This window comes from Mesoplodon densirostris, chromosome 2 (genome assembly GCF_025265405.1).
Source record: "Mesoplodon densirostris isolate mMesDen1 chromosome 2, mMesDen1 primary haplotype, whole genome shotgun sequence".
Taxonomy (NCBI): Eukaryota; Metazoa; Chordata; class Mammalia; order Artiodactyla; family Ziphiidae; genus Mesoplodon; species Mesoplodon densirostris.
In genome coordinates, this window is record NC_082662.1 from 82,149,212 (window position 1) to 82,169,367 (window position 20,156).

General features: G+C 36.4%; 1 protein-coding gene across 13 annotated transcripts in view; it reads right to left on the reverse strand.

The window, feature by feature from the left end:
* The window catches only part of ZNF644 (zinc finger protein 644), a 112,917-nt gene that overhangs the window by 32,802 nt on the left and 59,959 nt on the right, over nucleotides 1-20,156 (reverse strand). For 5 of the 13 annotated variants that reach the window (XM_060090102.1, XM_060090103.1, XM_060090104.1 and 2 more), the window contains one exon: nucleotides 4,060-4,145. The exons of 6 other annotated variants lie outside the window; for them this stretch is intronic. In XM_060090102.1, coding sequence (XP_059946085.1) covers nucleotides 4,060-4,145 — 86 coding nt within the window. 2 more of the 13 variants (XM_060090099.1, XM_060090100.1) reach the window with 2 other exon arrangements.

A 20,156-nucleotide genomic window follows, 5' to 3' on the forward strand; every position in this document is an offset into this window, starting at 1 on the left:
TTAATGAAAAGAAAATAGATGTCTCTACTACCAGAAAAATCAAATGGAATTTAAGGCAAAAGCACTAGACCTGCTAGAAATGAATATTATATATTAATAAAGTACATGATCCACCAAGAAGATATATTATTCACGAACCCCTATGCACACAACAAAATGCCTACAAAATATATAAATTATAAACTTACAAGTATTAGGAGAAATTGACAAATAGATAGTCACAAAGGGAAGCTTTAAACACTTCTCCCCAAAAGTCAAAAGATCAAGGAAAATATTCTAGTTTTCCTCTTCCAAGATCACCTTTCTCTCACTTTATGAAAGAAAGATTCCCAAACACAAATCTGCAACTTTCTCCATCTCCATCAGTTGTTCAGGCCAATAACCTTGGAGTAATCTTCCTTATTCTCTTTAATTCACACTTCATATCCAAACCATCAGGAAATCCTATTGCCATCATCTTCAAATTACACCCAGAATTCAATTGCCTCTCACTACTGCTACACCCAGGTCCACTATTATCTCTCCCCTGTATTACTTCAAGGGCTTCCTAATCTGGTCTTAGTGCATCTACTCTTGCCCATCTACTCTTGCCCACCCACCATCTATTCTCAACACTGCAACCATTTTAAAACCTAAGACAGATCAAGTTCCTCAAAACCCTTCAATAGCTCCCTGTTTTTCCCTCAAAGAAAAAAACCCAACATCCTTATAATACCCTGTAAAAGGTGCTATGAAGATCCTTCCCAGTAACTCTTTTTTTCCCCCAGTAACTCTTTGACCTCATTTCTTACTCCTCTCCCCAACTTGCTCACTCAGTTCCAGCCATGCTGGCTTTCTTGCTATTCTTTGAACACATTCTCTCCCACATGAAGGCCTTAGCACTGACAATTCCACAAGCTGGAATGCTCTATCTCCCAGGTACTCTCATGGCAAACTTCCTCATCTAATTTGCTTTTGTTCAACCATTTTCTTTTGAATAATGCCTACCTGGACCACTCTGGTTAACATTACATACAAAACTCACTCACTTCCCTATTGCTGACATTCTTAAATACACTTACACTAGTTTACCCTTTTTCCTCCTGTAACATTTATCACCTTCTTACATATTACATAATATACTTACTAATTACAGTTATTGTTTGTGCATCATTCCCATAATACTAAGTTTCAAGGGCACAGATCTTTGTCTTGTTAGCTGGATAGCTCATGGATCTAGAAGGGTACCACCACCCAGAACCTTGATATTGTACATTGCTCTGATGTGTAAAAACTTCTGGGGAACCAAATAAAAGGTTTGAGAATACCAGATTTTCTTAAGGAGAATGCCATGGCAGCAAAGCAAACGATACAGAAAGGCCACATAGTCTCAATTCACTGAAAAACAACTCAAGGCAAGATTCCAGTGTCTGTCTCTCACTCTACCTTCTTCCTCTCCATACCTACTTTCCCCTCCCTCCCCAATCCCCAATCTTAAGAATAAAAATTCAGAAATGTGAAGGTTGTCAACAATGACACGTATGATACGTGAATTGAATTTAAAAAGGGAAGCTGTTCCCTGGTGGAGCAGTGGTTGAGAGTCCGCCTGCCAATGCAGGGGACACGGGTTCGTGCCCCAGTCTGGGAAGATCCCACATGCCGCGGAGCAGCTGGGCCCGTGAGCCATGGCCGCTGAGCCTGCGCATCTGGAGCCTGTGCTCCGCAACGGGAGAGGCCATAGCAGTGAGAGGCCCGTGTACCGCAAAAAAAAAAAAAAAAAAAAAAAGGGAAGCTGTGTTTTTACTGAGAAAGGGTCACTCTGATTTAGCTGTGAAGACTGGCTTTGTTATATAAGTTACATGGCAGACATTTTCTGTAAGCTGAATTAATTAAATCTACAGTGCAAAGATTTTGAAGAAATTAGATTTAAAGCATGTATACAATATATAAGCATTGATAAATACTTTCACTTTGTGACAAAAATTACAAATGCAACTTAAAAATGCCACAGTTTGTCAAAATTCTTTTAGAGGACATTTCAAAGAAAAATTTTAAAGACCACTGATCAAATATATAGAGAACTCTACACAACAATAAACAGACATTTTTATTTCAAAACACAGATTTGTAAAACACAGATTTGCAAAATCTGACTATATATTATAATGACCACAGAGAAATTTCCAACAGAGATGGAAGTCACATAGAGCACATTCTCTGGCCACCATGCAACAAAACTAAAAATTAAATACAACTAAGAGTTAATTAGTGAACTAGAAAAAGGTCAGAATAAAGTATCCAGAATGAAGCAATGAGAGACAAAAGGATGGAAAATGAAGACAGGAACCCGAAAAAGGATACAATGAAAAGATCTAACACACATTTAATGGGAATCCTAGAAATAAAGGAGAGAGAAAATAGGGCAGAAGCAATGCTTGAAGAGATAATGGCTGAGAATCTTCTAAAACTGACAAGAGACATCAAGCTGTGGTTTCTGGAAGCACCAGGAACTCTAAGATACATAAACAGAAAGAAAACTACACCTAGATACATCACAGTAAAACTGATGACAATAAAAGACAGAACATCTTAAAAGTAGATATAGAAAAAAAGAATAACTACACAAAGAGACAGTAATTAGAGTGAGAAAGAAAAAAAGCAGCTCCTAATGTCCGAGAACTAATCTGATGTTTTCAGCTAAATCATATTGTTCTGTTGAACATAAAAATATCTCACAGAATATCGACTTCAGACAAGGTAACTGTGTAACACAAACTACCAAATAGCGCCTTCCCTTGCTAAATGAGTTGATTGCTACCTTCTTTACCATTTATGTTTATCTCAGCTTCAGCCTGCCTTCCCTACAGATGAGGTTTATTAAGAGGGCAATCTCAAGATGAATGAAAACAAAACGCAACATACCAAAACTCATGGAATGTCCCAAAAGCAGTATTTGGAGGGAAATTTATAGCTGTAAATACCTACACTAAAAGAGAAGAAAGATCTCAAATCTATTACCTAACTTTATACCTTCAGGAACTGGAAAAAGAGCAAACTAAACCCAAGCCAGAAGAAGGAAGAAAATAATAAATATTAGAGCACAGATAAGGAAATATAAAAATAGAATCAAATAAAAAGTTAATTCTTTTAAAAGGTCAACAAAATTAACAAAGAAGTTTACTAAGAAAAAAAGAAGATGCAAATAACTAAAATCAGAAATGAAAATAGGGATATTACTACAGACTTTAGAGAAACTGAAAGGATTATAACAAAATATTAGAACTGAATACTAACAAATTAAATAATTTAGATGAAATGGACAAATTCCTAGAAACACAAATTACCAAGCCTGACTCAAGAAGAAACAGAACATCTGAACAGATTTATAATTAGGTAATGAGACTGAATCAGTAATCAAAAACCTCCCAAAACCCCAAAAAGGAAAAGTCCAAGACTAAATGCTTTCACTGGTAAATTCTACCATTTAGAGAATTAACATCAATCCTTCACAAGCTTTTCCAAAAACAGAAGAGGGACTACTTCCTAACACATTCTATGAGGCCAGCTTTACCCTAAAACCAAAGCCAGACAAAGATACCAAAAGAAAATGACAGACTGTTATGAAGACATGCAGAAATCCTCAACAAAATGCTACCAAGCTGAATCCAACAGCGCATTAAAAGGATTATAATCATAATTGGGTGGGATTATTCCAGGAAAGCAAAGGTGGTTCAATATAAGAAAAGCAATGCATTATATTAATAGAACAAAGGAATAAAACTACACAATCATCTTAATAGACGCAGAAAGACCATTTGACAAAATCCAACACTATTTCATGATTAAAAACAGTCAGCAAACTCGAATTAGAAGGGAATTTCCTTAACATGATAGAAGGTACCCATGAAAAGCCCACAGCTAACATCATACTCATCAATGATTAAAGACAAAGTTTTCCTCCCAAGACAAGGCTGCCTGCTTTTACCACTGCTATTCAACATTGTACTGGAAGTCCTAGGCACAGCACTTATGCAAGTAAAACAAGTAAAAGGCATCCAAATTGGAAAGAAGTAAAACTACCTATTTGCAGATGACATGATTCTATACACAGGCACGCCTTGGAGATATCAGGTGTTTGGTTCCAGACCACTGCAATAAAGGGAATACTGCAACAAAGAAAGACAAGACAAATTTTTTGGTTTCTCAATGAATATAAAAGTTATGATTACACTACACAGTTGACCCTTGAACAACACGGGTTTGAACTGCACAGATCCACTTATAAGCGAATTTTTTTCAATAGTAAATACTACAGTGCTACATAATTTGAGGTGGTTTGAATCCGTGGATCTGGAACCTTGGATATGAAGGGCCAACCATAAGTTATACTTGGATTTTCGACTGTGCAGATGATGGGGACCCCAGTCCCCTGGCTTTTCCAGAGTCAATTACAGTCGATTAAGTGTGCCATGGCATTATGTCTAAAAAAAACAATGCACATACCTTAATTAAAAATACTTTATTGCTAAAAAATGCTAACCATCATCCAAGCCTTCAGCAAGTTGTAATCTTTTTGCTGGTGGAGGGTCTTGCCTCAGTGTTGATGACTGCTGACTCATCAGAGTGATGGTTGCTGAAGATTGGGGTGACTGTGACAATTTCTTAAAATAAGACAACAATGAAGATTGCTGCATCGATTGACTCTTTCTTTCATTAACAATTTCTCTGTAGCATGCAATGCTATTTGATAGTTTGAAATATTCCAAGAATTACCAAAACGTAACAGAGATATCAAGTGAGCAAATGTTGTTGGAAAACTGGTGCCAAGAGACTTGTTCAACACATGGTTGCCACAAACCTTCAATTTGTAAAAAATGGAGTATCTGCAACACAATACAGTGAAGTGCAATAAAACAAGGTATGCCTGTATAGAAAAGCCCATAGATTCCACACAAAAAACTTACTAGAGCTAACATAATAAACAACTTCGGCAAACTTGCACATATAAGATAAACAAACATAAATCAATCGTGTTTCTCTAGGTTAGCAATGAATGATCCAAAAAGGAAATTAAGAAAATTCTATTTACAAAAGCATTCAAAATAAAATACCTAGAAATAAATGCAACCAAGAAGTTGAAAGACCTATACACTGAAAAATTACAAAACACTGCTGAAAGAAATTAAAGAAGGCCTAAATAAATGGAAAGGCATCCCATGTTCATGGATTAGAAAAGAAAATATTGTTAAGATGACAATACTTCCCAAAGTGATCTACAGATTCAATGCAATCCCTCTCAAAATTCTAATGGCCTTTTTAAATAGAAACGGATAAGCTGATCCTAAAATTCATATGGAACTGTAAGGGGCCCTTAAGAGCAAAAACAACAATGAAAAAGAAATAAAGTAGGGGGGCTCATAATAACTTTAAAATTTACTACAAAGCTATAGTAATCAGTGTGGTACTGAAATAAGGGTAGACATATAGACCAATGGAATAGATTTGAGAATCCAGAAATAAGTCCAAACATCTATGGCCAACTGATTTTTAACAAAGGTGCCAAGACCATTCGATGGGGAAAGAACAGTCTTTCAACAAATGGTGCTGGGAAAACTGAACAATCACATGTAAAAGAATGAAGCTGAACCCCTGCCTCATTTTGTCTACAGAAATTAAATCAAAATGGACCAACAATATAAACATAAGAACTAAAACTGCTATTGCTCTTAGAATAAGGCTTAGGGATGGATTTTATGATGTTGGATTTGACAATGAATTCTTAGAATTGACACCAAAAACATGATGAACAAATGAAAAAAAAATAGATAATTTGGACTTCACCAAAACTTTTGTGCAAAGGACATTATCAAGATATATTTGGTAAGGGTTTAATATCCAGAATATATAAACAGCTCAACAACAAAAAGAAAAAAAAACCAATTTTTAAAATAGGCAAAGGACTTAAATCGACATTTCTCAAATGAAGATACACAAATGGCTAACAAGCCCATGAAAAGATGTTCACCATCTTGGTCATTAAGAAAACTGAAATGAAAACCACAATAAGGTACCACTTCACACCCATTAGAATAGCTTTAATTAAAAACAACAACAACAAAAAATAAACTGGAAAATAACAAGTGTTGATGAGAATGTGGAGAAATAGAGACCCCATACATTGCTGGTGAGAAACTGAAACAATGTACCTGCTGTGGAAAACCATGGGGCATTCTTAAAAAAGGTAAGAAAGGATTACCACGTAACCCAGCTATTCAACTCCTAGATATATATCCAGGAGAAATGAAAACTTACGTACACACAGAAAATTGTACATGAATGTTTACAGCATCATTATTCATAACAGCCAAAAAAAGAAATGAAGTACATGCTACAACTTGGATGAACCTCGAAAATATGCTAAGTGAAAGAAGTCAGACATAAAGAATCATTGTACGATTCCTTTCATTTGAAATAGCAAGAATAGGTAAATCCATGGAGACAGAAAGTAAAGGGTACCAGGTGATAGTGGAAGGAGGGAATTGGAAATGATTACCTAACAGATACAGGGTGTTGAAACACCTTTGAAATGAGAAAGCTGGTGACTGCATAATATTGTGAATATATTAAATACCACTGAATTGTACACTTAATATGATTAACTGCATGTTATGTAAATTTCACCTCAATTAAAAAAAAAAAGATGGCAGTCAAATGTGCCCATGTTCTGACAACATCTAATTTAGAGCAAACTTCTACTTCGTTAGCCCCTCTCTAAAATTACCCAACCAAAGTCCAATCCTATTATAGGTTCTAATACCCTCTTAAAAAGACACCCCAAAATTCACTATACTATGAGGAATCTTTCACTTCAACAAGTAAAAACCATGTTCAACTATAGGTGTTCTTTGCTGGTCTTTTTGGTTGGAAGATGTTGACAAGACTAGCACCTAATTTCTCAACAGAAACAACAGAAGCTAGAACACAAAGGGATAATAGCCTAATTAAAAGAAAATGATGGCCAACCCAGCATTCTAACCAGGAAAAACTGTCATTCAAAAGTGAAGGTGAGGGCTCCCCTGGTGGCACAGTGGTTGAGAGTCCACCTGCCGATGCAGGGAACACGGGTTCGTGCCCCGGTCCGGGTAAGATCCCACATGCCGCGGAGTGGCTGGGCCCATAAGCCATGGCCGCTGAGCCTGCATGTCCAGAGCCGCCTGTGCCCCGCAACGGGAGAGGCCACAGCAGTGAGAGGCCCGCGTACCGCAAAAAAAAAAAAAAAAGTGAAGGTGAAATACAGAACATGACCAGAAAACAAAAACTGAGAGGAATTTCTCAGCACAAGTCTATACCAAAGTATACACTAAAGGGTGTTCTTCAAATAAGGGAAATGATTGAAGGTGGAGAACTCAAGATGCAGGCAGAAATAAAAAGCACTAAAATTGGTAACTTGGGTAAACCTAAAATACTGACATAAGACAATGATGATGTCTCATGGCGATTAAAATATATATGGAGGGGCTTCCCTGGTGGCGCAGTGGTTGGGAGTCCGCCTGCTGATGCAGCGGACACAGGTTCGTGCCCCAGTCCAGGAGGATCCCACATGCCGTGGAGCGGCTGGGCCCGTGAGCCATGGCCGCTGAGCCTGCACGTCCAGAGCCTGTGCTCCGCAACGGGAGAGGCCACAACAGTGAGAGGCCCGCATAACGCAATATATATATATATATATATATATATATATATATATATATATATATATATATATGGAGTTAAAAACAGGTGAGTATTGTAGCAAATAAACTGAGCAAAGGGTGAGGGGGGTGATTAATGGAATTAAAATGTTTTAGGTTCCTCACATTGTCTGGAAAGATATAAGGTAAATTAATTAGACTCTTACTGGTCAAGGATGCATGTTGCAATCTCTAGGGCAACAGCTCCCAAAAGTGTGATCTGTGGACCCCTGGGGGTCCCTGAAACCCTATCAGGGGATTCTCAAAATCACAACAGTTTTCATAATATTACTAATAAGACCTTATTTGCCTTTTTCACTCTCATTCTCTCACGGTGTACAACAGAGTTTTCCAGAGTCTATATGACTTGTGCTATCCCAACGGATTAAAGCAGAGCAGGTATGAGAATCCAGCTGTCTTCCATCAAGCTAGACATAAAAGAGACTTGCAAAAATGTAACACTATTCTTCTCACTAAATTTTGTTTTGGAAAGTATATTTTTCAAAAAATTATACTATTTATGTTAACATTTAATAGGATATTCTTGTTCCCCAAAACAAAATTATTTATGTAAATATTTAATAGGATATTCTTGTTCCCCAAAACCAGATTAAAAAAAAGTTTTTTTTAGAGTTTAAATGGATCTTGAGAACACAGAGTTTAAGACTCAGTGACCTAAATAAATGAAAGGATATGACATTCATGGACTGGAAGATTTAATAACATAAAGATGTCAACTCCTTCTCAATTCAATTTTTGTAAAACTGACAATGTGACAGTAAAAATTTATATGGAACTGCAAAGAGCCAAGAAGAACAAGGTAGGAAAACTTGCCTCATTGAACATGAAGACTTGTTATAATGCCATGTTAATCAAAACAGCATAGTTTTGGTGCAAGGGTAGATAAAGTAGACCAATGGAAAAAAATAGAGCCCAGAAACAGATTCATACATATATGGTCACTTGATTTATGCCAAAGTTAATACTGCAGAGCAGCTGGGAAACAATCTTTTCAACAAATGATGTTGCATAAAATGTACATCCATAAAAAAAAAAAGAAAAGGTGACCTCTATATGTCATATAATATCTAGAATAAGTTCTAGGTAGAAGGTAAATCTAAATGCATCATAACAATATACAAAGTAATATACAATAATCAATTCTAGGTAGAAAGTAGAAAGCAAAATAATAAAGCCTCTAGGACAGTGTCTCTAAACCTCAGCACTAGTGAAACTTTGGGCTACATTAACTGTTTTGTGCATTGTAGAATACTTAGCATTCTGTGCACTGTAGAATGTCTAGTAGCATCCCTAGCCAACCCACTAGATGCCAGGAGTACTCCATCCACCCAGTTGTGAAAACTAACAATGTCTCTGAACACTGCCAAATGTCCTACCCATGGGGTGGAAGGTGTGGGATGAGGGCAGGGTGAACTGCCTCTAGTTGAGAACCACTAGAGGATAGATAGTAGAAGGTAACATAAGAGAATATCTTCATTCATGTTCTTGGAGCAGAGAAAGACTTCTTAGACAGGACACAAGCAGCATTGACTATAAAGGAAAACAATGATAAATCAGACTACAATAAAATTAAGATCTTCCTTTCATCAAAAGATAACATTAAGAGTGTGAAAATCAAGACAAAATGGATACATTTTTTTAACATAAGTAACTAACAGAAGATTTGTATCTAGCATATATAAAAACTCCTAAAAACAGAAGGAAAAGAACAGAAACTCCAGTAGGAAAAAAAAGGGCTCATCCATAAAATATGTAACTCCTATAAATCAGTAATATAGAAAGCTAAATAGTAATAATAAAAAAGAGGATATCCAAACGGCCAATAAATTCAAGAAAAAGTACACAATTTCATTTGGAATCACGGAAATGTATCCTTCAGAAGGGCTAAAATTAAAGAGGCTATTAATACCAAGTGCTGGTGAGACTACAGAGCAATAGGAATCCTCATATTCTGTTGATGGGATAGGTACAATGACTCTGAAAACAATTCTTGCATTATCTTCTAAATTTGAACATACATACACCAATGACCCAGTTATTCTACTTCTGGTATATATCCCACATAAATGTTGCACATGTACCCCATGAAACATTTACAGGAATGTTCATGACAGCATTACTCAGTCCAAATGTCCAACAGTAAAAAGATAAATGGTGATAAAATAGTACAAGGGAGCTACAGTTATATTGGTAGCTGATAACATACATGAATCTCCCAAACATGACAGAGACAAAATACTACTACTATATAATTCTATTTTTATAAAAGTCCAAAAATAGGTTTAAAAAAAAGCTATCATCTTTGAAGCCAGGTAGTCGTTACTCCAGGAAATGGGAAAGGGAGAGTGCTTGGGAAAGGAAGCATAGGAGGCTTCTGGTTGCTGGCAGTATTCTATTTCTTGATCTATGGTGGTCATGGAGTGTTTACTTTGTGACGATTCACTCAGCTGTATACTTAGTACAGTTTCCTGTATGTATTATATTTCAATTTTGAAAAAGACATGGGTGGGGAATTCCTGGCGGTCCATTCCCCGGCGGTCCAGTGGTTAGGACCTGGCACTTTCACTGTGGGGGGGGCAGGTTCGATACCTGGTCAGGGAATTAAGCTCTGCAAGCCGCGTGGCGCGGCCTGGAAAGAGGAAAAAAAAAAAAAAAAAAAAAAAAAAAAAGCCATGGGGCATTACCTTTTATATGCTGTATATGCAACCCAGAAAACAAAAATTACACAAATACTTTAGCTATTATGGTATTATATATCAGTTGTTTAGAAGTAAAAATCATGTCTGGGGACATCATAACTTTCCACATCTTACACTTCAAGATCCTTTGCCTAATTAAAAAAAACAAATAAAATATATTAAAAATGACTGCCTGAGTTTTCAGTATGTTGCAGGAAGACATAATAAAATATACTTTAAATTTGTTTTCCTACATGTGTCATTTATTTTGATCACCTAAAAAAATCTACTATCTTAGTTTTATATGAGACAAAATAAAATACACGTCTTAGAAAATATTAATATTAAAGGAAAGTTGAAGATGTTTGTTTCTAATATTAAAAATGTATTTTTCTAAAATTTAGACACACAGAGGTTTAAGGCAGAATATAAATAATGCCTGGACTAAATAAAGGAGGTTTCTATCAAAAATCTGTATGCTTTCCCTCCCCATCAAACTAAGGCTTGGTTTGTTTTATATTCCATATGACATTTTAATAAAATGCAGTTTTACAACACCAATTATTATTTTATTTACAAAATAAGAACCAAACATTTATAATATTAACTTGCTTAATATCAAATAGATGCCCTCTGAATTTAGTCATTTAAGTGGGATGGCATAGTTAACAGCAGACAATCTGATTCTTTTTTTTTTTTTACATCTTTATTGGAGTATAATTGCTTAACAATGGCGTGTTAGTTTCTGCTTTATAACAAAGTGAATCAGTTATACATATACATATGTTCCCATATCCCCTCCCTCTTGCGTCTCCCTCCCACCATCCCTATCCCACCCCTCCAGGCGGTCACAAAGCACCGAGCTGATCTCCCTGTGCTATGCGGCTGCTTCCCACTAGCTAATCTGATTCATTTTTAAGCCAAGTAGTGCCACCAAGTGGTAGCAAATTCTTTTTCCAAAATACCATGCAGAAGCAATAGAAAAGATTATAATGGAATATAATACTGGAATGGAAAAATCAATCTTAATAAAGTAATAAATTAAAGTAAATAAGACTGTGAAATATCTTGGCATAAAAGTTTTAAAACAAAACAAAATAGGTCAATCTTTTAAGAAAAAAGTTTTATGTATTACTGAGATGGTCTTACAGTTTCAAAGTTAAATTTTTCATAGAAAGTAAGTAACTATGAATATAGTTCTTAGACTTTACTTTTTGCTGCTCTTTTAAAAAAATTTTTATTGGAGTATAGTTGATTTACAATGTTGTGTTAGTTTCAGGTGTATGTTGCTTGTTTTTTAATTCCATATTTTCTTAAAAGACTTAAGTTGCTCTAGAATTAATAAAACACATACAGTAAAAGACCCAAAGCTTTCATAACAATCTGCTACCCTTGTTAAGTGTTGGGAGAGAGTGAGGAGAATCGGAATAGAGAAAAAAAGAAACTTTTGCTTTTTAGTTAATACCTGTATTAGTTTGCTAGCAGTCCTGTAACAAAGAACTACAGACTGGGTGACTTAAGGCTAGAACTCCAAAATTAAGGTTTCAGTAGGACTGATCCCTTCTCAGGGTTGCGAGGAAAGGATCTATTTCAGGTCTCTCCTTGGCTCATACGTAGATCATCTTCCTATTTTGTTTCAAACTGTCTTCCCTCTATACCTGTCTCTGTGTCCAAATTTCCCCTTTTTATAAGGACACCAGTCATAACTGGATAAGGATCCACCCTAAGGACCTAATTTTAACTTGATTACCTCTGTAAAAGACCCTATCTCCAAATAAGGTACTACTCTTAGGTATTCGGGATTAAGACTTCAACATGTGAATTTGGGGTTTGTATAGGGGGTAGGAAATTCAAGCAGCAACACTACTCTTCTGTATTTGTGTATTTTTGATAAGACTATATTTTTATTTAAAAAGAAGATAGAAATAGCTCTTGAAAGTTGTTAAATGATAGAATATTTGTGATACTGTGACTTATAATAAGAAATACGTATTTGGTCTTCCCGTTTCTGGCACAGAGTTCCTAAAATCCTTCATTTCCTAAATCAGGAGAGCTATAAAGGTGTCTTTTGTTATGTTAACGGAGACTTCTGGCAAGCACCTAAGAATGGGGACTGGTTGCCAGAGGAGCCAACTGTGTGATTTTGTACTTTCAGCCCAACTCCCCTGACCTCCAGGTAAGGGAGAGGGGCTGAAGGTTGGATCAATCACCAATGGTGAATGATTTAATCAATCATGCCTATGTGATGCAGCCTCCATAAAATCCCAAAAGGATGAGGTACAGAGAGCTTCTGGGTTGGTGAACATATGGAGATACTGGGAGAGGGGCTTACCTGAAAACGGCATAGAAGCTCTGAGCCCCTTTCCCACATACTTACCCTATGCATCTTTTCCATCTGGCTGTTCCTGAATTATATCCTTTTACAATAAAGTGGTAATCTAGTGAGCAAATGGATTTCCTGAAGGTCTGTGAGCCACTCTAGGAAATTAACTGAACCCAATGAGGGGGTCATGGGAAGCTCTGATTTAGAGCCAGTTGGCCAGAAGAACAGGTAAAAACCTGGACTTGAAACTGGCATCTGAAGTCCAAGGACAGGGTCGTGACAACCTCCTATCTGTAGCCAATTAGTCAGAAGCATAGGTGACAACCTGGGCTTGCAAATGGCACCGGAAGTGTGTGTGTGTGACTGGGCAGAGGGGGAGTGTAGTCTTGTAGGACTAAACCCTTATTGTGGAATCTGATGCTGTCTCTGGGTAGATAGTGTCAGGACTGACTTGAATTGTAGGACACCAACTGGTATCTGGAGAAATGCTTGGTGGTGTGGGGGAACCCCCCTCCCCACTCCACACACTGGAATTAAGTCCAGAACTTTAATAATACTATTTTAATTTCATGAACAACTACCAGCAAAAGAAATTACTAAATTTTAGTATAAAGCTATATATATAAAATATCAAAGTGATAATTGTTATATAGTTCACATCCAAGCCAACTATAATGCACTTAGTCCTAGACCTCATCTCCTAACACTCTCACTCTTCTCACTGTACCTCAGCTACACTGGCCTCCTTGCTCTTCCTTGACCAGGCCCCACATACTCTGTACTTAGTACTCAGTGTTCTCTGCCTGGAATTCTTCCTCCAAATATATGTGATATGTACAGATCAGTTCCTTCAGTGCCAGTTATCTCCTCCTCAGTCCTTCTTAGACCATCCTTAATAACATAGCACTCTCAGTCTCTCTTTATCCCCCCATCTGGTTTTACTTTTCTTACTAATAGCAAGTACTAATACAGTACTTACTAATACCTGAAAGATGATATAGTTATTTGATTATCTGTTTTCTCTTCCCAGCTACAAAGTAAGCTCTTTGAGGGCAGAGACTTATGTTTTGTTCACTGATACACCCCTGTTACCTAAAACAGTACCTGGAGTGACTACTTTTTTGTGTGTACTATCATAAGCAGAAAGAATTTTTTTTTTTTTTTTTTTTTTTGTGGTACGCGGGCCTCTCACTGTTGTGGCCTCTCCTGTTGCGGAGCACAGGCTCCGGACGCGCAGGCTCAGCGGCCATGGCTCATGGACCCAGCCGCTCCATGGCATATGGGATCCTCCCGGACCGGGGCACGAACCCGTATCCCCTGCATTGGCAGGTGGACTCTCAACCCTGCGCCACCAGGGAGGCCCAGCAGAAAGAATTTTACAAAATTAATGCATCTGCGCTTTCTAAATGGATCTATTTGTTCCTTTCTAACCAATTCCTCACATATATCAGCAGAGTGATCTTTTCAAGTTCATTACTCCTCTGTGGAACACAACGTTTTCCTCTGTCTCAAGACAGAGCAAACCCCAAATCTTTTAACATAGCTGAAATGGCTTTGCTGGGCCCTGCCTACCTTTCTAGTCTTGTCACACACTTTCCTCCTAACAGTTCTCAAGGGATTCAACTACATTGGCCCTCTCAAATTTCCCAACATATTCCTTCTCATCACAGAGCCTCTGCAGATGGAGTTTCTTTGGTCTGGAATCCTCTGCTCTCCTCTCCCCAGCCCTCTATCACATAAATTCAGTTAACCTTAGCTCATAATCTTCCTTCAGATCAAAGCTTAAACATCCCTTACTCTAGGAAGGTTTCCTCAAACACTCTGTCAAGTTCCTTTATCATATGCTTTTGAAGAACTGTTCCTTTCAGAGCACTAATATCTTTCAAATATTCAATTGATATTATCATTGTATCTCCCACTGAACTGAAGTTCCAAGAGAACACGCACCATGTCTTTTGTTATATACACTGTGTTTTTAAGCAACTAGAATGTGACTGAATACTAATGAAGAGATACAGATAAAGCAGACTACCTATAAGTGAATAATAAAGTCTGCAATCAGTCAATTTTGGTAATTAAACAAAGCAAACTTTCTTTTTATTAACTTCAAGTGTCTTATCTAGACATACTGCATGATTCTGGGTAGCCTTTCCCTAGTCATCATTGTGTGCACAAAAGATAAAAGCTTATTTAATATTTCTACTAATTTCTATTAGTAATTCTACTATTTCTACTACATATGAATAATATAAATCTCTACAACATTAACTGTTCTATCATTCGCTTTCAGGTGCCTAAACAGTAACTATCTCCAGATTGACTTGTATAAATTTTGCATAAAGTACAAACATTTACTGTTTCTTTATGACAATATCATAATGATAATTAAAATGGGTCAAAATGAACTTTTAAAACAAATTTGTATCATAAATGATATAAAACAAGGCTATAACTCTCTCCCAGATTTACAACTTTTGTTCTAAGTACTTTAATATACCTCTCAGATGAGAGGTATATTAAGTCCAGGAAGTGCAGCAAGTCCCATACAGGATAAACACAAGGAGAAACATGCCAATACACACAGTAATCAAATTGACAAAAATTAAAGACAAAGAAAAATTATTGAAAGCAGCAAGGGAAAAACGACTAATAACATACAAGGGAACTCCCATAAGGTTAACAGCTGATTTCTCAGCAGAAACTCTACAAGCCAGAAGGGAGTGGCATGATATACTTAAAGTGATGAAAGGGAAGAACCTACAACCAAGATTACTCTACCCAGCAAGGATCTCATTCAGATTCGATGGACAAATCGGAAGCTTTACAGAGAAGCAAAGGCTAAGAGAATTCAGCACCACCAAACCAGCTCTACCACAAATGCTAAAGGAACTTAGAGAAGTGTTCCTCTAAGTGGGAAACACGAGAGAAGAAAAGGATCTACAAAAACAAACCCAAAACAATTAAGAAAATGGTCATAGGAACATACATATCGATAATTACCTTAAACGTGAATGGATTACATACTCCAACCAAAACACACAGGCTTGCTGAATGGATACGAAAACAAGATCCATATATATGCTGTGTACAAGAGACCCACTTCAGACCTAGGGACACATAGAAACTGAAAGTGAGGGGATGGAAAAAGGTATTCCATGCAAATGGAAATCAAAAGAAAGCTAGAGTAGCTATATTCATATCAGATAAAATAGACTTTAAAATAAAGAATGTTACAAGAGACAAGGAAGGACACTACATAATGATCAAGGGATCAATCCAAGAAGAAGATATAACAATTATAAATGTATATGCACCCAACATAGGAGCACCTCAATATATAAGGCAACTGCTAAGAGCTATAAAAGAGGAAATCGACAGTAACACAAAAATAGTGGGGGACTTTAATACCTCACTTACACCAATGGACAGATCATCCAAAATGACAATAAATAAGGAAACAGAAGCTTTAAATGACACAAAAGACCAGATAGATTTAATTGATATTTATAGGACATTCCATCCAAAAACAGCAGATTACACTTAATTCTCAAGTGTGCACGAATATTCTCCAGGACAGATCACACCTGGGATCACAAATCAAGCCTCAGTAAATTTATGAAAATTGAAATCATATCAAGCATCTTTTCTGACCACAACGCTATGAGAACAGAAATGAATTACAGGGAAAGAAACGTAAAAAACACAAACACATGGAGGCTAAACAATACGTTACTAAATAACCAAGAGATCACTGAAGAAATCAGAGGAAATCAAAAAATACCTAGAAACAAATGACAATGAAAACAAAATGATCCAAAACCTATGGAATGCAGCAAAAGCAGTTCTAAGAGGGAAGTTTATAGCTATACAAGCCTACCTCAAGAAACAAGAAAAATCTCAAGTAAACAATCTAACCCTACACCTAAAGGAACTAGAGAAAGAAGAACAAACAAAACCCAATGCTAGCAGAAGGAAAGAAATCATAAAGATCATTGCAGAAAAAAATGAAAAAGAAACAAAGAAAACAATAGCAAAGATCAATAAAACTAAAAGCTGGTTCGTTGAGAAGATAAACAAAATTGATAAACCATTAGCCACATTCATCAAGAAAAAGAGGGAGAGGACTCAAATCAATAAAATTAGAAATGAAAAAGGAGAAGTTACAACAGACACCACAGAAATACAAAGCATCCTAAGAGACTACTACAAGCAACTCTATGCCAATAAAATGGACAACCTGGAAGAAATGAACAAATTCTTAGAAAGGTATAACCTTCCAAGACTGAACCAGGAAGAAACAGAAAGTATGAACAGACCAAATCACAAGTAATGAAATTGAAACTGTGATTTAAAATCTTCCAACAAACAAAAGTCCAGGACCAGATGGCTTCAAACGTGAATTCTATCAAACATTTAGAGAAGAGGTAACACCCAGCTTTCTGAAACTCTTCCAAAAAACTGCAGAGGAAGGAACACTCCCAAACTCATTCTATGAGGCCACCATCACCCTGATACCAAAACCAGACAAACATAATACAAAAAAAGAAATTTACAGAGCAATATCACTGATGAATAGAGATGCAAAAATCCTCAACAAAATACTAGCAAACAGAATCCAACAACACATTAAAAGGATCATACACCATCAAGTGGGATTTATCCCAGGTATGCAAGGATTCTTCAACATATGTAAATCAATCAATGTGATACACCATATTAACAAATTGAAGAATAAAAACCACATGAGCATCTCAACAGATGAAGAAAAAGCTTTCAACAAAATTCAACACCCATGTATGATAAAAACTCTCCAGAAAGTGGGCATAGAGGGAACCTAGCTCAACATAATAAAGGCCATATATGACAAACCCACAGCAAACATCATTCTCAATGGTGAAAAACTGAAAGCATCTCCTCTAAGATCCAGGATGAGAGAAGGATGTCCACTCTCACCACTGTTATTCAACATAGTTTTGGAAGTCCTAGCCACAGCAATCAGAGAAGAAAAAGAAATAAAAGGAATACAAATTGGAAAAGAAGAAGTAAAACTGTCACTGTTTGCATATAACATGATACTATACATAGAGAATCCTAAAAATGCCACCAGAAAACTACTAGAGCTACTCAATGAATTTGGTAAAGTTGCAGGATACAAAATTAATGTGGAGAAATCTCTTGCACTCCTATAAACTAATGATGAAAAATCTGAAAGAGAAATTATGTAAACACTCCCATTTACCACTGTAACAAAAACAATAAAATACCTACAAATAAACCTACCTAGGGAAACAAAAGACCTGCATGCAGAAAACTATAAGACACTGATAAAAGAAATTAAAGATGATAGCAACAGATGAAGAGATATACCATGTTCTTGGATTGGAAGAATCGATATTGTGAAAATGACTACACTACCCAAAGCAATCTACAGATTCAATGCAAGCCCTTTCAAATTACCAATGGCATTTTTTACGGATCTAGAACAAATCATCTCAAAATCTGTATGGAGACACAAAAGACCCCAAATAGCCCAAGCAGTCTTGAGGGAAAAAAATGGAGCTGGAGGAATCAGACTCCCTGACTTCAGACAATACTACAAAGCTATAGTAATTAAGACAATATTGTACTGGCACAAAAACAGAAACATAGATCAATGGAACAAGATAGAAAGCCCAGAGATAAACTCACACACCTCTGGTCAACTAATCTATGACAAAGGAGTGAAAGATATATAATGGAGAAAAGACAGTCTCTTCAATAAGTGGTGCTGGGAAAACAGGACAGCTACATGTAAAAGAATGAAATTAGAACACTCCCTAACACCATACACAAAAAAAACCTCAAAATGAATTTGAGACCTAAATGTAAGACCAGACATTATAAAACTCTTAGAGGAAAACAGGAAGAACACTCTTTGACATAAATCACAGCAAGATCTTTTTTGATCCACCTCCTAGACTAATGGAAATAAAAACAAAAATAAACAAACAGGACCTAATGAAACTTCAAAGCTTTTGCACAGCAAAGGAAAAAAAGTAAACAAGGCGAAAAGACAACCCTCAGAATGGGAGAAAATATTTTCAGACAAATCAATGGACAAAGGATTAATCTCCAAAATATATAAACAGCCCATGCAGCTCAATATTAAAAAAGCAAACAACCCAATCAAAAAATGGGCAGAAGACCTAAACAGACATTTCTCCAAAGAAGACATACAGATGGCCAAGAAGCACATGAAAAGCTGCTCAACATCACTAATTTTTAGAGAAATGCAAATAAAAACTACAATGAGGTATCACCTCACACCAGTTAGAATGGGCATCATCAGAAAATCTACAAACAACAAATGCTGGAGAGGGTGTGGAGAAAAGGGAACCCTCTTGCACTGTTGGTGGGAATGTAAATTGATACAGCAACTATGGAGAACAGTATGGAGGTTCCTTAAAAAACTAAAAATACAGTTACCATGTGATCCAGCAATCCCACTACTGGGCATATACCCAGAGAAAACCATAATTCAAAAAGATACATGCACCCCAATGTTCACTGCAGCACTATTTACAATAGCCAGGTCACGGAAGCAACCTAAGTACCCATCGACAGATGAATGGATAAAGAAGTTGTGGTACATATATACAATGGAATATTACTCAGCCATAAAAAGGAACGAAACGGAGTCATTTGTTGAGATGTGGATGGATCTAGAGACTGTCATACAGAGTGAAGTAAGTTAGAAAGAGAAAAACAAATATCGTATATTAACGCATGTATGTGGAACCTAGAAAAATGGTACCGATGAACCAGTTTGCAGGGCAGAAGTTGAGACACCAATGTAGGGAACAAACATATGGACACCAAGGGGGGAAAACCACGGTGGGGTGGGGATGGTGGTGTGCTGAATTGGGCGATTGGGATTGACATGTATACACTGATGTGTATAAAACTGATGACAAATAAGAACCTGCAGTATAAACAAACAAACAAACAAAACAACTAATACTAAACTTTCTTTGGGTTATTTGTATGGAAACATGTTAATATAAATGTTTCAGACATTACATGAAATTTCTAAAAATCTTATATGTTCTGTATAATGTTATAAGTCATAATTCTAGTTATTACTTTAAAATGTATATCTCAGAAATAACCAAATTTCCTTGTTGATTGCATTATTATGAACTTTCATCAAATTTTTAACCATAGTCATTTTTAAGTCTTTTGTCATTTACAGACAGTTTTGGGTGTACTCTGATGCTTTTGCAAAAATATTCCTATAAAAGGGTTTCATCCTCAAGGAATTCATGGAAAGGACTCTGACAAGTACAGGTTTCTGGTAACTGACTACTATACTGCTGAACTGAATGAATAAGCATTTTCTGAACTTTAATGGAAAACTGATGAATTCATAAAAGTGCTAACAAAAGATAA